Consider the following 17,494-nt stretch of genomic DNA (forward strand, 5'->3'; position numbering starts at 1 on the left):
CATTCCAGCAGCTGCAAGTGGAGGAGTGGGGAATCAAACCCAGTTCTCCCAGATAAGAGTCCACACACTTAACCACTACACCAAACTGGCTCTCTTCTCAAAATAACAATATAGCCTACTTAGAGCCGATAGACAGATGGCCAGACAGACGGACAGACGGACAGCAGAAATCTACTCTCCAGCTTGCAGTTTGTGGCTCTCTAGAGCATCTACCAAATCATGCGCATTTCAAGAGTTACAGTTGTGTTTTTGTTTTGTTTTGTTTTTCCCCTTGGAGTCCAGGCTGTCAGACTTTAGGTATAAAGAGTTAGCATTTGTGGAGATGTGTGTGTTCTGGGTTCTTTAAATCCTCCAAGGAGTCCCATGCATTACCCATTTATGTATTCAGATATAAGAAACAGAGTGACCGTGTTTAATCCATGTCCTTATAGAGTCATCAACTACGATTAATTTGAGTCATCAACTCAAATTAATCAAGAAACAGCTGTTCAAAACATGCTAATTATTTTAACCGAAGAACTTACAAAAAAAAGTAAGCGGGAAAAGTCTCTTCTAAACTGGTGCTGGCTTTATCTAGAATGCTTTTTCTTCAAAAGTAACCTTGTGTTTTTATCCAAATTTTGTCAAACAATTAAGACTTAATCAGATGACAGTCTCTGTATTGTAGAGCAATTTCACTTTTTATTTGTCCTACTGGAATAAGTTTAATGCATGTAATCTTACAAGGAGACTTTCAATTAATACAGTGAAACAAGAATCACTATATCTAATTGTTAACCAAGCTATTGAGTGTAAATCAAAACTCCACACAATAGGGGCAGGGAAAGACGGGGAGACCACTTTTCCCTTTTAACTGTTTTTGAGTGGGACAACACCCAAGCCCTGCCTATCTACCAATTATTCCTCAGGGGACTTTGATGTTACTGCAAATATTCCCGAAAGCAACGATCTCTTGGGAAATCACAAGGTAGTTGTCGCATCCCCAACTCAGTAACCTAGGCTGGTATATTCAGTGAAGTTTAAAGTTCTCAATGCTTTGGGTATCGGAATGTGCATAGCAGGAGCTCCTTTGCATATTAGGTCACACCCTCTGATGGAGCCAATCTTCCAAAAGCTTACAGGGTTCTCAGTACAGGGCCTACTGTAAGCTCCAGGAGGACTGGCTGCATCAGGGGGTGTGGCCTAATATGCAAAGGAGTTCCTGCTACAAAAAAGGCCCTGGGAATGGACAACACAGAAAAGACAATGACTGGTTTCTTAAAGTCTAGTCAGTAGTAATGTAGGCAATGGCTTTGGTACATGGTGCATTCCTGAAGTCAGGGAAATACTCTGTACAACTAAAGCCACGTATTTACTTTAAATAGAAAAGAACTGGGTCAGAACCATGCCGAATAATGTTCTAAAGTGAGTAATAAAGAGAAGGCAAGGTGAAATACATATTTATATCTGTATCAATTATAGCTTTAGTTCATGTCTTCCTGCACCGCATCAGATTTCAGATTGTCATAACCTTTGTGTGGAGTCTGCCCCCTCCGGTGGCACCGTGTACAGCCACATGGCGTTGCCTGCTCAGCAGCCTGGTTTTGCTCTTTGTTATATATGTGATCGGAATCGTGACTAATCTATGGAGTTCTTGCCTGGCTCATTGGAACCTGGAGGACTGAGTTTGGGGACTCAGGAATAATAGGCGGCAGGATCCGAATCCCTGCTGCCCTGCTCCAATCATGAGCCCCCTGCTGGTTTCAATGGTCCAATAGCACGCTAGTGCAGGAGCGTTGAGTGTATATCTAGTTGGCCCCATTGGCCCAGTCTTCAGTCTTCGAGTGCAGCACTATACTACGCTATATCTAATAAAAGAGCTATGATCACTACCCCCTTGCCTGGTCATTGCGTGGAACCCACTATATTATACTCTTCTAACTTATCTTGCTCTTCTTCTTCTTGTTGTCTCCGCAGGGGCTCTGTGCTCAGACCTTCTGCGGTCATCTGCATTCCTGCAATCATGCGACATTCAACATGAAGGTGAGGCGTAAAGACTATAAAGGACTGCAGTCACAGGTGCAGGACAAAACGATGGTGCCTTGTACCTGAGATGAGTGCAGAAAGTAATTCTGGGTTAGGTTTTTTTACCCCAAAAGTAGTGATTTACGTGATAAGTAACGCTCCTCCCCAAAGTCCCGCTATTTGTTGACTTATTGCAGCTGTTTCCCCCCTCAAAGTTCCCCCTATGGAGATAATGAAAGAGCCCGATGTTCACACTGAAATGAGAAGCTTAATGCTATGATAAGAGAATGCAGAACGGGGTTCCTAAATAATTGAGCTGTTAAACTGAAGAAGGAATTGAAAGTCATCAAAATCTAGAGAGACATCTTTTTAAGAAAGCGGCTGCGTTGAAGCTACACTCCTCAGGACCACCCAGCTGGTGAATTTCAGTTGGACTATTTCCAAGTTTGGACTTATACCTATTCCTTTGGGGACAAGGTTTTTTGGCCCCCTTGGGGTTTCTGTTACTTTAAAAGGCCCTAGCACCGCCAGCCTTTATCATTATTGTATTGTTTATTATGTGTTGTACACAATCCTTGAGAGAACTTGTGCTTACCCAAGGTCACATCAGCAGATGCATGTGGAGGAGTGGGGGATCAAACCCAGTTCTTCCAGATAAGAGTCCGCGTACTTCACCACTACACCAAACTGGCTCTTGGAAGGGACCTCCAGGGTCATCTAGTTCAACCCTCTGCACAATACAGGAGATTCACAAACACCTCCCCCAGACACCCCCCCCCCCAGTTTGACCCCTGCTCCATGCCCAGAAGATGTTCATCTGAAATGTCCTTTTGTTCCTCCCACCCATTAGATCTCTTCTTGTCCTCTGGAGAAGCAGAGAAGAAGCCTTTGCCCTCTCCCATGTGTCGACCCCTCAGATATTATACTCCACCCCTCCCCTTCATTATTCTCTTCTTGGACAGAATTCATTGAGGGTTTCTGCACTCTGTATTAGAAATGATGGGTCCATCTCAAGAATTCACTAAATAGATCACATTATTGTATGCATGACCCAGGGCCCAGGTGAAGTGATCATTAATGGGTTCCACTTGCTGTGTTCTGCAGTCAGGGCTTGCCTGTTCCCCCCTTGTTGTTTAACTTCCCTCTGGAGCCTCTCCCCTGAGCAGGAGGTCAGGGAAAAACTATAAGGGAGTTAAAAACAAGGGAAACGGAGCCAAATTAGTGCTCTGTTCAGCTGGCCCACTGCTACTTTTACAAGCTCCAGATTGCAGTTTCCAAATTAATAGATCTTGTTACTAAGTTTGGAAACCTTTGGGGATTTAAAATTAACTAGGCGCAATCGACAGCAATGCCAGTTGGAGATGTTCCTATAAACCCATTATTGTTCCACTGACCCTTCCAAGAGGCCACGCAGCAAGTGAAACATTTAGGGTTATTAATCCATGGGATGTAGAGGATGATGTGCTCTGGCTAAATAGCATCACCACATTAAAAAAAATTAATACTACTGAAGATCTGCATCGACGGAAGCTGTAACACTCGGGGATAAAATCAGCATCTTCAAGTTGAATTCTGCCTCCCAGCTGAAGCCCACCTCCATTTATTCTCCAAAAAAATATTTCTTAGAGTGGATTCCATTAAAAAAAAAAGATTGTGGGGGGAGGCAAGAATTTAAGACCCAAAACCGCCTACAAAAGTCCCAGCTTGAAAGGGGAGGGTTTGGCCTCCTGAATTTAAGACCTGTTACATGGCCTTTCTAAGAACATAAGAGAACATAAGAGAAGCCATGTTGGGTCAGGCCAGTGGCCCATCCAGTCCAACACTCTGTGTCACATAAGAACATAAGAGAAGCCATGTTGGATCAGGCCAATGGCCCCTCCAGTCCAACACTCTGTGTCACATAAGAACATAAGAGAAGCCCTGTGGGATCAGGCCAGTGGCCCTTCCAGTCCAACAATCTGTGTCACATAAGAACATAAGAGAAGCCCTGTTGGATCAGGCCAGTGGCCCATCCAGTCCAACACTCTGTGTCACATAAGAACATAAGAGAAGCCCTGTTGGATCAGGCCAATGGCCCATCCAGTCCAACACTCTGTGTCACGCAGTGGCCAAAAACCCCAAGTGTCATCAAGAGGTCCACCAGTGGGGCCAGGACACTAGAAGCCCTCCCACTGTCCCCCCCTCCCAAGCACCAAGAATACAGAGCATCACTGCCCCAGACATAAGAGAAGCCATATTGAATCAGGCCAGTGGCCCATCCAGTCCAATACTCAGTGTCACACAATGGCCAAAATCTAGGTGCCCTTAGGAGGTCCACCAGCCAGATCAGAACTCCAGAAGCCCTCCCACTGTTGCATAAATTAGTGTGCTCTGGGGTCATCCTTCCTGAGTAAAGACAAAAATGCATGAGCTGGAGGCTGAAAATCTATGGGCCAGCTCACGCTAACTCAGCTTAGAGGGAACACTGGTTGTGGGTCTCTTCCACAACGTATCTAATAGAATGGCTGCATGTGAAAAACTAGGTTCTTTTGGGGAAGAAATGAATTGTGCTTTCAGAATTAGAAGTCGGATTGTCTGCCATACTTGTATCTGAGTTCTTAGAGGATGATCTTGTAGATGTTTATATCCTGTGGCATGTGATGGCATTACTGGAGGTGTCTGGGCTTGTTTTCAGCATCTGTTTTTCATTCTACAGGCACCTCTGGCAATGCTTGTTCTTACTTTCTTTTCCATGGGAATATTTTATTCCTTGGAGATACAGGGAGGATTTGGACAAGAAAACCTTCTGGCGCTTCCTGCACCACATCTTCTGTTTCACAAAAAGCTCAGTTTGTTTATCGTTCTGTTAACTTATTTCTCAGAGCTCAAATGGGCACGAAGCAAGGATATGCAAGCTAATTCCGTTTGGTGCTAATGATTTCACCTTACAGGCACAAGTAAGCTGCATAAACGGAGATACTGGCTAGAGAACAAGAACACTTTTTGCTGTTTCAAATAGAGTGAAGATATACATCTAATTTACACTCATATAATGCTGTAATACGTTGAAAAAGTCAAATACAAAAAGAGAACCAGACTCATAGATTGGATCAAAAAAAGAATTTCAAAGGTAAAAACCTTCTTATCAGTGTGTTGCAGTGATTAAAGTTGGCCTGTGAGGTCCAGGTTCGAATCTCCCTCTGCCATGGTGGTTTGCTGGGTGACCTTGGCCCAGTCACGTACTCTGAGCCTAATCCATCTGACAGGGCTGTTGGAGGGAATAAAACGGAGGAGAGGAGACAATATCAACCTTCATGAAAGATGCTGTGCTTAAGGACAATCCTACCAGCTGTGTATGAAGTCCGTCCTCTTTACAAAACCAGTTGATCTTTCTCCGTTCTGGGCCGCCTCATTGCCCACCTGTGCCTGCCTTGCTCTCCCTCTCTGATGTTTTGTTGCCTCCGAAAGTCTGCAGGGCTCAGATCACACGCTGGAAACTGGAGCTCAACATTAATGAGCGTGAACATTAATTGTCAAGGGTTGGAAATCTGTCCAGTCATTTTTAATTAGGGGAACGTGGTCAGAAGATGACTCTGCATTCCTGTGTGCCCATGTTTTATTCATGTGGCTTCTGGAGATCTGAGCGATCCGAGCCATGAAAGCAAAATCATTCAGTTGTTCGTGGGAAGGGCAAAAAACTCTGACTCGAAAGAGAGCCCTGCTCATTCCCTCGGAGAGGGGGGCTCAGTGCAGGCACCTGCTGCTCTGCAAAAGGCTTCTGTGCAAGCCACTCTGCAGCTGACCGGAATAGCAGATGGGCAGGGCCCTCGTTAAGGTGCAGCTCTGAGTTCGGCACGTTCAGGGATGTCTGAAGGTGGCAGTGCAGCGCTCTGCCTTCCGCCAAAGGCTTTTTCAAAGGGAACAGACCAGCCCTCTCCGTGTGCAGGCCAGAGAGGAAAACTTCCTAAGAGCCCACTGAAATCTAACTCACCGGGATTCTTCTCAGTCCATATTTCCTGCTTGATTAGTCCGCTCTGCTGCACAGTCCCTCGGAACCAGAACTTGGCATCCCTTCCCCGTAGTCTACATGCAAGCATCCCTTCAATAGCTGTCTGTGCTGTTCGTGCAGCCAGCCCTCCCAGTCCCCATTAACCCATTGTCTCTCCTGCAGCCTTCACCCCCTCAGAGCCAGGGCCTGACTTCCCCAGAATAAAGCAAATTCCAATAGTTCTGCTGGAAGGAAGGAAGGGAGGGAGGGAGGGAGGAAGGAAGGAAGGAAGGAAGGAAGGAAGGAAGGAAGGAAGGAAGGAAGGAAGGAAGGAAGGAAGGAAGGGAGAGAGAGAGAGGGAGGAAGGAAGGGAGGAAGGGAGAGAGAGGGAGGAAGGAAGGAAGGAAGGAAGGAAGGGAGAGAGAGGGAGGAAGGAAGGAAGGGAGAGAGAGGGAGGAAGGGAGGGAGGAAGGAAGGGAGGGAGAGGGAGGAAGGAAGGAAGGGAGAGAGAGGGAGGAAGGAAGGGAGGGAGGGAGGGAGGCAGAGAGAGGGAGGAAGGAAGGAAGGAAGGAAGGAAGGAAGGAAGGAAGGAAGGAAGGAAGGAAGGAAGGAAGGAAGGAAGGAAGGAAGGAAGGAAGGAATATACATATGTCAAAAATGCTCTAAACACGTATATGTTTTCCATCTCCACTCCTTGTTGTATACTAGAGACTGTAAGAGAATGGGAATGAAAATATTTTAAATATGCTTGTTTTATATACAAATGACATTTACATGAATTCTGATCCATTCTATGGCTATTTTGCCATTACAACACAGTTTACTAAATTAATGAATCAATGAAAATGACAACTAATGCTGCAATTTGATAGCACATTAACTATAATTAAAAATTACAAATACATCCATTGTGTTCATGGGTGGCATTCACCACCCTCTGAAACTTTTTTTTTGTCATATCCAGTCTTTGCACATACCTGTTTTTGCCTCTTCTAACAGTGAGAACTGATGCAGTCACTACCTCGTGAGGGGTTTTCTCATAGGGTCGAGTGGGGTGGGAAGTGGGCTGTGGCTTGAAGGCATCTACTCAGGCGGCAAGGGACACTGGCCGAGATGACTGGCTCTCTCGCAGGGAAGAAGACAAGATGGCTGCCGTTGCCAAGCACATCTGGAAAATGTGCCTCAAAATGGCTGCCCAGTTCCTTTGTTTGAGCCAAAGCTCCAGCAGCCCTGTGGCTCTTTTCTTTCCCATCTCTCTATTTGGAGGTAGGCCCTGCAGAAGGTAAAGAAGGTTGGCCCAAGTGCAGGGGGGAAAACAGCTGCAGCATAAGATGACTCCTGAGAGGGGCACTGGAGCTGAGCGCATGACAATGTGAGCCTCCACATGCGCCCTACGACCGAAAGAGCCCCCACGATGCTCAGCAAGCCTGGCTAAAGCTCCATTCACTGCTGCCTGGCAGGAGAGGTAGTAGGGGAGGAAGCAGGGCTCCCAAAGCTTACAGGGCTCTTCTTGCAGGGCCTGCTGAAAACTCCTGGAGGATGGGCTACATCAGGGGGGTGCGGTCTAATATGCAAAGGAGCTCCTGCTACAAAAAAGAAGCCCTGGGAGGAAGTAAAAAGCCATCTTTACTAAATGAGCACAAAAACGTCCATCGTGCTGAGCAGCCCTGTGGTGGGGCTTGCTGTTCTACAGCCCTGCAAAGGAGCAAAGAGGGAGGGAGGGAGGGATTCTCTCACAAAGAACCTCATGCACAAACACACCAAAAACCTCCCCACACTCACCAGATTGCTGGCTCATACACTTGCCTCAGTCACCCCCTTTAGCCCCACCCTTTAGCACACCTATCGCCAAAGCCCCCGAAGGCTTGCCCCCCCAGCCCCGCCTCCTCAGCAGCGGCAGGAGTAGGGTTGCCAATCCCCAGGTGGGGGCAGGGGGTCCCCCGGTTTGGAGGCCCTCCCCCCACTTCAGGGTCATCAGAAAGCGGTGGGGGGGAGGGAAATGTCTGCTGGGCACTCCACTGTACCCTATGGAGACTGTTTCTCATAAATGGAGAATTGATCTGCTGGTATCTGGGGCTCAGGGGGGGCGCTTTTTGAGGTAAAGGCACCAGATTTGCAGCATAGCATCTAGTGCCTCCAAGTTTAAAAAAGAGTGGCCCAGGGGAACTATGAGCCCCCAAAGAATGTGCCCCTGCCCTTTGTTATTTCCAATGGAGGGAAGGCATTTAAAAGGTGCGCGGTCCCTTGAAATGTGATGGCCAGAGCTCCCTTTGGAGTTCAACGATGCTTGTTGCAGCCTTGCACCCTTGTCCCCAGATATTTCCTGGCAACTTTGAGGCCCAGGCCTGCTCAGAAGGGGCAAGTCTCGAATCTAACACCCCTTCTCATGGGGGGGGGGTATTCTTGGGCCTTCTTGCTTTGTTCGAAGAGGGCCTGGGGCAAGTGGACCTCCAGCTTCACTGCTGTGATTCTGTTTGTGTCATCTTGAGCTGGACTCTGGAGAGAGGCAGCATATACACTCCCTAAATAAAACATAACTTAAATCCGTTTCTGCAAGCTGGTGCACTTTGACTTTTAATTTCCTATTCTTCTAGAGCAGGTGATTTCTGGTTCTTCCAGTGTGCTATTCTTCGTCTCCTTGCTGCCCTTGTTGAGCTAAATGCCAGTTCAATTTTGTGTGCATCGTAATCATTTTGAAGGAAACCAAGGTGATAATTTCAGAATCCAGAGGAACTGGCAGTTTCTATCTTTAACTGTTGAGTTCCAAAATATTTAGATCTGGGTGGGGCATCCAGATTTGCAAGAGATCTTCTCTGAACATTACAGTATATTTTATCTCCCTATCGCCAGATCCCACTGGGCCATGACTTTATAATATTTCACCTTCAATAATATATGTGTTAAATTTATTCCTTTTTTATATCAGTATGTCCACATTTCATCACTTGTAGATTTCCCCGGATCTTTCCCCTGCTTTCCTCCAGGCACTTCGTTCTCCTAGTCACTGTCTCCAATTATGACTGATCGAGCTTTAATGAAGTCCGTTTGTGTCAGCCGGTAGCACCTTTTCAACTCAGTTGCTTTCTCATGATTCTCTTCATTTTAATGTTCTATTTACCCAGTTTCTAATTTGAAAGTATTGACATTCTGAGAACTCCAGTCTTTCGTTTTCACTTCTGTACAAGATAATATCCCTCCAGTATTGCCTCAATCCCTCATAAAAAGGGAAAGGTGGTCCCCTGTGCGAGCACCCAGTCGTTACCGACCCATGAGGTGCTGTTGCATCATGAAGTTTTCTTGGCAGACTTTTTACGGGGTGGTTTGCCCTTGCCTTCCCCAGTCATCTACACTTGACCCCCAGCAAGCTGGGGACTCATTTTACCGACCTCGAGAGGATGCAATCTTAAACGGCATTCATCCCCTACATAAACTGACATTAGTGAACTTAAACAAGCATTTAAGATTGAAACTGTAAATCTTGATAATAGATATTTCCACCACCACCCCACTTCCTCACAATGTTATGAAATTGCCCCATGAAGATTTGGGGAAGGGAAGCTAGTTTTAGTAGGTCCTTCTTCACTGTTTGTGGAAACAGGAGTCTCAAATCTTTCAAATGGCAAGCTAAGGTTAGCCTCTTCCATCCATTGCTGCTTCCTTCCAGCTTTCTAAGTGTGGCTTCAGAGAAATGAATGGAGAAGAGCAGTAGGAAGGGTTGAAACCAGCCTCCATGCTGTGTTGGTCGCCCTTCCCATCGGTTGCTGTGTTGGTCGCCCTTCCCTTCGGTCTGTAATGGCTCCTGTTTCTAGAGAATGCAGCAAGAACCAGGTGATATCCCCAAGAAGGAAAAGATAGTGTGCAGAACACCCTCTCTCTCCTGCTGGACAGGAGAGGTGAGCTCTACGTACCACCTGCTGAATATTCTGGGCATTCTTAGCTGGGAATTGGGGAATGCCCCCCCACCAATCTCCCCACCCACACGCACAAGGAAGAGGGAGGTGAAGGATCTCAGCATGAGAACTGATGCGCAGACTCACACTTGGTTCTGCCGGAGGCAAATTTTGTGTGCAAGCAGCTCCAAATGGGGATTCCTTTGGGTGAGATCTCTCAGGTGAGGTTGGACCACAGCAGACCTGGAAAAGTCACCGTGGTGATGGTGGCAGCTTCTGAGAGAGCTCTCTCAGCCCCACCTACCTCACAGGATGTCTGTTGTGTGTGTGTGGGGAGATAAAGGAGATTGTGAGCGGCTCTGAGACTCTGAAATTTGGAGTGGAGCACAGGATAGAAGTCCAATAGCATCATCATCATCAATGGACCCCCATCCAAGTACCATCCAGGGCCAGGCCAGCTGTGCTGAGATGGGACAAGAGCAGGATAACCTGTCGTGGTGGAGACAAGGGAAACCCAGGAGGTGAGTGGACAGAGTGCCATTTGGGAAGCCCGCTGCCACCTCTGAAGAACTGCTGCCTTTGGAGAAGGGAGGGATATGGAGGGAAACCTCCAGCTGGAAGCCCCTCCCCCCAACAAGCGGAAGAGTGGGGCTCTGTGCAGAGATCCATACTTTGCCCCCTTGATATTTACGGGGTTAGGCATGCATAACTGTACAAAAGATCAGGCTCCTGTTAATAGGTTGTGGGCTTTAGAAATCGTTTTCTCTTCATGTTTTCGCTACCTTCTAAGCATTTTGGAAATGCCATTTCATGAAAGCCTCAAGGACTGTGGAAGATATGCTTAATATCCATCCACCCCCGCCCTTCTTCCTTCTCCCCCCCCTCCCCCCAGCCCTCCCCACTAGCAAACGTTTCAGGTCAGCCTTCCATTGATTTGCCGAAGGACAAATAATGTCAGACAGATTTCATTCCAAAACAAAATTTCAATATTGTTTACCTCGTCAGGAGTCGAGCTTGATGTCAGTTACCATTTAGCCAGACCAATAGTATTGATATTTGATGTCAGTTCTTATTCATTACCAAGCCCAAAGATTCCGGAGTCAGATCTTATGCAGATGACAGAAACAAAGCAGGAACTGCTTCGCTCCAGTTGACAGACAGAAGCAGGCAGAAAGCAGAATATCAAACCCAGGAGTGGCCTGCCTGGCCCTCTTGATGTATGCAGGAGGCCGGGCGCTTTGCATAAACTCAAAGTCAGACGCTGGCAAAGGTTACTTCATCATTTCCATGAGGTGCCTTCGCAGAGGCAAGAAAGCTATAACCGGATTTTCCTTTGCCCACTGCTGCTGCTTCACAGCATCTAATTGCAAAGCAGGATTACCTGGAGATGCGGAGATGGTGTCTGTGGTTGTACAGATGTCAAGGCTCTTTGGAAACGGAAGTTTAAAAAGCGTATTAAGACATTTCCTTGTAGAAGATACTTCCTGTTCTCCTGGGGGTGCTGATTCATCACCCCCACAAATGTTTTTTTTTTTTTTTAAACATGCTTTTTACACATGTTACATGACTACTTCCATTTTATAGACAGAAAGGTTTAATGGGCTCCCATGCGTAAGGCAGAGGGGGAGACAGAAACATGGGGGGGTGGGGATTCCTATATGCTCTGAATGGTCATATTATTATTAATGTTATAAATATGTAGAACTGTGCAAAATGCGGCAAAACCCAAAAATGCATAGCAGAATTGCAAAAAGACACAACCAGTTAATTCCATACTACTTGCGTGCAAGTACCACTCAATGACAACGAAGTCTTTCAGAGTCCCAGAAAAACCAAACAGATAAGGGAGAAAAGACTCTCTACAGCTTTCTTCAAGATGATGGACTCTGGAAGACTAAAGTAAACATCCATTTGTATTTTTGCCATATTTTGTGTAGTTCTATATATTTATAACAGTAAGAATAACACTACCATTCAGAGCATAGAGCATCTCCCCCCGTGTTTCTGTCTCCACACTGCTTCCACTGTATAGCATACGGGCTTTCTCCTAGGCTAGTGGGTGCCTGTGAAGAGCAGGCGGCAGGCCTTTCATGCCTTCCCACCCATCAAAATGGCAGCCATGGATTTTATTTATTTCTTTAGTTCTGTACATTTATAGCCCGCCCTTTCCCATGAAGGGCTCAGGGCGAGTTCCAACAAGCTAAAACATTAAAACCAACAGTAAAACTTCAGAATAGTTAAAACAATTAAGCCAATAAATTAAAATTAAGAACATAACATAAGAACATAAGAGAAGCCATGTTGGATCAGGCCAACGGCCCATCAAGTCCAACACTCTGTGTCGCACAGTGGCAAAAAATCTTATATACACACATACACTGTGGCTAATAGCCACTGATGGACCTGTGCTCCATATTTTTATCTAAACCCCTCTTGAAGGTGGCTATACTTGTGGCTGCCACCACCTCCTGTGGCAGTGAATTCCACATGTTAATCACCCTTTGGGTGAAGAGGTACTTCCTTTTATCCGTTTTAACCTAAATTAATTATTTAAGATGGCATGGGTGGTATGAGCACATGAGACATAATTATCATGGGCGGCCTAAGTTGCCCAAAGGTGTCAGCAGTATTGGCATCATTGATGGGAGGCCAGTTAGATGGTATAATAGGATGAGGACGTCTGCTTGCCTCAACCATAGACCTGGCAGAACAGCCCCGTTTTACAGGCCCTCCGGAATGGTAACAAATCCGGGAGGGCCCGAGCTCCATAGGGAGCTGATTCCACCAGGTCGGGGCCAGGGCCAAAAAAGCCCCGGCCCTGGTCGAGGCAAGCCGGACGTCTCTTGGGCCAGGGATGGTCAGAAGATGTTGCCCAGCGGATCGCAATGGCCTTCCAGGCTCATATGGGGAGAGACAGATGTTGTTAGTAGCCAAGAAAAAGCAGTGATCAAGTGACACCTTCTGAGACTAACCCAGTTTATTCCAGCATAAGCTTTGGAGAGTCGGGAGTCACTCATTAGAGGACTCATCTCCAAATGGACATTTTACAAGAAAATTTGGGACTACACTCAGAAAAGTGTGGAGGGAGGAGAGGCTGTGGTTGAGGAAGGCTACTGCTGAAGCATTCCCCCAAGAGACTGGGAGGGACAGGGCCGGTCACTGTTAATTCATGAGGAGAGAGTCGCAGGTTCCTTCCAGCCTCCCATGGTGTTGAGTTCCAGGGAGATCAAGGAAACCTCCAAACAAGTCCCTTGAGTGATGTTCAGGGCCAGCTTTGTAGCGTGAGGCAGGGAACACTGGAATACGACACGACAGCATGAACATTACATGAGAAGGGAAACACAGACTCTCCTTGGAATGGTGGGTAATGCTGAATAGTTCCACTTGCAGTGAGGTAGCAAACCCAAGTCCTTGTTTGGACCCCAGTCTGGACAGCGAATGAGGCCACCCGGTTTGGAATGGGTACCCTGCCCGATTTGGTGGTACAAAGGAGCATCCCAGCTCTCCCCATTGCCCCACACATACTCCACTTGCTTGGCTGTGTCTTTCCCAGGACACTCCTTGCCTACCAGCTCATTGGGCCCTGGAAGTTTCTGGGGCAGGTGACCCTTTCATGCTCTCTTTGTAGAGCCACACTGTTGGAGACTGTTGATAGCTCTTCAGAGGGTCCACTCGGTACCACTGGGAGGGTCATTCTCAGCTGACCCTCGCCTTTCTCCTCCCTGCCTTGTGATCCAGTTTGGCGTAGTGGTTAAGTGTGCGGACTCTTATCTGCGAGAACCAAGCTTGGTGTAGAGAGTCAGTTTGGTGTAGTGGTTAAGTGTGCAGACTCTTATCTGGGTGAACGGGGTTTAACATAGGAACATAAGAGAAGCCATGTTGGATCAGGCCAGTGGCCCATCCAGTCCAACACTCTGTGTCACACAGTGGCCACACAGTATGAATTCCACATGTTAATCACCCTTTGGGTGAAGAAGTACTTACTTCTATCCGTTTTAATCTAACCAGCAATGCCCACGAGTTCTTGTATTGTGAGAAAGGGAGAAAAGGACTTCTTTACTTTCTCCATCACGTGCATAATCTTGTAAACCTCTCTCATGTCACCCCGCAGTCGACGTTTCTCCAAGCTAAAGAGCCCCAAGCGTTTTAACCTTTCTTCATAGGGAAAGGGTTCCAACCCTTGAATCATTCTAGTTGCCCTTTTCTGCACTTTTTCTAATGCTATGATATCCTTTTTGAGGTGCGGTGACCAGAATTGAACACAGTATTCCAAATGAGACTGCACCATCGATTTATACAGGGGCATTATGATACTGGCTGATCTGTTTTCAATTCCCTTCCTAATAATTCCCAGCATGGCGTTGGCCTTTTTTATTGCAAACGCACACTGTCTTGACATTTTCAGTGAGTTATCTACCACGACCCCAAGATCTCTCTCTTGGTCAGTCTCTGCCAGTTCACACCCCATCAACTTGTATTTGTAGCTGGGATTCTTGGCCCCAATGTGCATTACATTGCACTTGGCCACATTGAACCGCATCTGCCACGCTGATGCCCACTCACCCAACCTCAACAGATCCCTTTGGAGTTCCTCACAATCCTCTCTGGTTCTCACCACCCTGAACAATTTAGTGTCATCTGCTAACTTTTGATTTTGGTTTGATTCCCCACTCCTCCACTTGCAGCAGCTGGCATTGCCTTGGGTCAGCCATAGCTCTGGCAGAGATTGTCCTTGAAAGAGCAGCTGCTGTGAGAGCCCTCTCAGCCCCACCCACCTCCCAGGGTGTCTGTGGTGGGGGCGGGGAAGGGAAAGGAGATTGTGACCGCTCTGAGACTCTTCGGAGTGGAGGGTTGGATATAAACCCAGTATCATCATCGTCATCATCCTTGAGATGGGGCCATCATGACATTGGCCCAAAGGCATCGGTGGCTTCACCCTTCCTGAGGTGATGGTCAGTGGGAGAGCTCGCCCCGGATTGGCCAGTGTTTGCCACATAAGTTCTTTATGACCGTCACTTATCAAAGTGAATGTCTGAGGTTAGTTTAAGGATGGTGCTCTTCAAAAAGTGGTTGTGATGCTCATTCGCCCCCCTCCTCTGACCACAAGCCCCTGGGACACGAGAGGCTCCACTTTCATGGACACAAAGGGGGGAGGGGAATGATTAGCTAAGCCCCTACAAAAAAGAAGAGAAAAGAGGCATAGCCGAGAAGACTGCTGTCTAAAGTGCAGCATCCAGCCTGCATAGCAATCTTTCCGCAGGGCGCCCAGGGATCTTGAGCTCCGTATGCAAATATATGCAAAGAACTTCTTCAAGCCTGACATGGACTCTTCTCAGATGCCGCAAGGAGCTTCTTTGCCCTTGATCTAGCGAAAGACAGGAAGGTTTCCTCTGTTCCGTGCAGCACAGGGGTAGCCTGCTTCTAAACAAACAGGAGAATAAGAACCCACCGTTATTTGACCGTTTCCAGTGCTGGAAATAACAAGAGCCCTGTGGCGCAGAGTGGTAAAGCTGCAGTGCTGCAGTCGGAGCCCTCTGCTCACGACCTGAGTTCAATCTCAGCGGAAGCTGGTTCAGGTAGTCAGCCCGAGGTTGACTCAGCCTTCCATCCTTCTGAGATCAGTAAAAGGAATACCCAGCTTGCTGTGGGGAAAGTGTAGATGACTGGGGAAGGCAATGGCAAACCACCCCGTAAAAAGTCTGCTGTGAAAACTGGTGCTTGCACAGGGGACTACCTTTACCTTTACCTTTTTTTAGTGCTGGAAATAATTGTGGGGGGGTCCTAATTTTGGGGGGGGTATTTTTGTGTGTGTGTGCCCCTGTGTGTGGAAGTCATGGCGACATCTGGTGACTTTGGGACACGGAAGATGTTCAGAGAAGTGGCTTGATACAGCCTGCCCCTGCCTCCCAACTCTGGTATTCCAAGGAGGTCTCCTATGCAAGTACTTGTCAGAGTCAGCCCTGCTGAGCTTCTGAGATCTGATGAGATGGGGCTTGCCAGACTATCCAGGGCAGGGCTGGGACATAGGAATTTCACGGAGTGGGAAGTGCTGCTGTGCAGAGACCCTGGCATTCCTGGGTGGTCTCCCATCCAAGGGCTAACCAGGGTCAACACTGCTGAGCTTCCGAGACCCGATGAGATTGGGCTAGAATCCTAGAATCAGAGAGCTGGAAGGGTCATCTAGTCCAACCCACTGCACAAGGCAGGAAACTCACACACACCTCCCCCTAAATTCACAGGATCTGCATTGCTGTCAGATGGCCATTTAGCCACCACCTCCCAAGGAAGCCTGTTCCACTGAGGAACCACTCTAACGGTCAGGAAGTTCTTCCTAATGTTGAGCCGGAAACTGATTTAATTTCAACCCATTCCTTCTGGTCCTACCTTCTGGGGCCACAGAAAATAATTCTACACCATCTTCTTAGAATCATATAATCATGGAGTTGGAAGGGACCTCTAGGGTCATCTAGTCCAACCCCCTGCACAATGCAGGAAACTCACAAACCCCTCCCCCTAAATTCACAGGATCTTCATTGCTGTCAGATGGCCGTCTAGCATCTGTTTAAAAACCTCCAAGGAAGGAGAGCCCCCCACCTCCCGAGGAGGAAGCCAGTTCCACTGAGGAACTGCTCTAATGGTCAAGAAGTTCTTCCTAATGTTGAGCTGGAAACTCTTCTGATTTAATTTCAACCCGTTGGTTCTGGTCCTACCTTCTGGGGCCACAGAAGACAATTCCACACCATTGTCTATAGGACAGCCCTTCAAGTACTTAAAGATGGTGATCCTATCACCTCTCAGCCACCTCCTCTCCAGGCTAAACATCCCAGCTTCTTCAACCTTTCCTCATAGGACTTGGTCTCCAGACTAGTCTGGGCCATCCGGGTCAGGGCTAATAACTGTGTCCCTTGAAGTCACAGCCAACTCACAGTCACCCCTCATAGGATCATAGAGTTGGAAGGGACCTCCAGGGTCATCTAGTCCAAGCCCCTGCACAATGCAGGAAACTCACAAACACCTCCCCCCTACACACACACACACACACACACACACAGTGGCTCCTGATCCAAGCCCAGAAGACGGCAAAAACCTCCAGGATCCCTGGGGCCAAACTGGCCTGGAGAAAAATTGCTGACTAACCCCAGTGTGGTCATCAACATTTTCCTGGATATGTTAGAAAGGGCCACGAGAACTAAGCCCTGAGGCAGCCCTTCCTCCCTCTCTCTCTTGATCTGCCTAATTCACAGAATCCTCATTGCTGTCAGATGGCCATCCAGCCTCTGTTTAGAAACCTCCAAGGAAGGAGAGCCCACCACCTCCCAAGGAGGAAGCCTGTTCCACTGAGGAACCCCTCTAAACTCTCAAACCCCTCCCCTAAATTCACAGGATCTTCATTGCTGTCAGATGGCCATCCAGCCTCTGTTGAAAAACCTCCAAGGAAGGAGAGCCCACCACCTCCCAAGGAGGAAGCCTGTTCCACTGAGGAACCCCTCTAAACTCACAACCCCTCCCCCTAAATTCACAGGATCTTCATTGCTGTCCGATGACCATCCAGCCTCTGTTGAAAAACCTCCAAGGAAGGAGAGCCCACCACCTCCCGAGGAGGAAGCCTGTTCCACCGAGGAATCGCTTTGTC

The 17,494-nt window shown here is 47.6% G+C and overlaps 1 protein-coding gene across 1 annotated transcript in view; it reads left to right on the forward strand.

The window, feature by feature from the left end:
* The window catches only part of SPAG16 (sperm associated antigen 16), a 541,355-nt gene that overhangs the window by 384,446 nt on the left and 139,415 nt on the right, over positions 1 to 17,494 (forward strand). Inside the window, exon 14 of the mRNA XM_060256914.1 lies at positions 1,957 to 2,029. Within this exon, the coding sequence (XP_060112897.1) occupies positions 1,957 to 2,029 (73 nt within the window). The remainder of the gene's footprint in view (positions 1 to 1,956; positions 2,030 to 17,494) is intronic.

Source organism: Heteronotia binoei, chromosome 16 (genome assembly GCF_032191835.1).
Source record: "Heteronotia binoei isolate CCM8104 ecotype False Entrance Well chromosome 16, APGP_CSIRO_Hbin_v1, whole genome shotgun sequence".
Classification (NCBI taxonomy): domain Eukaryota; kingdom Metazoa; phylum Chordata; class Lepidosauria; order Squamata; family Gekkonidae; genus Heteronotia; species Heteronotia binoei.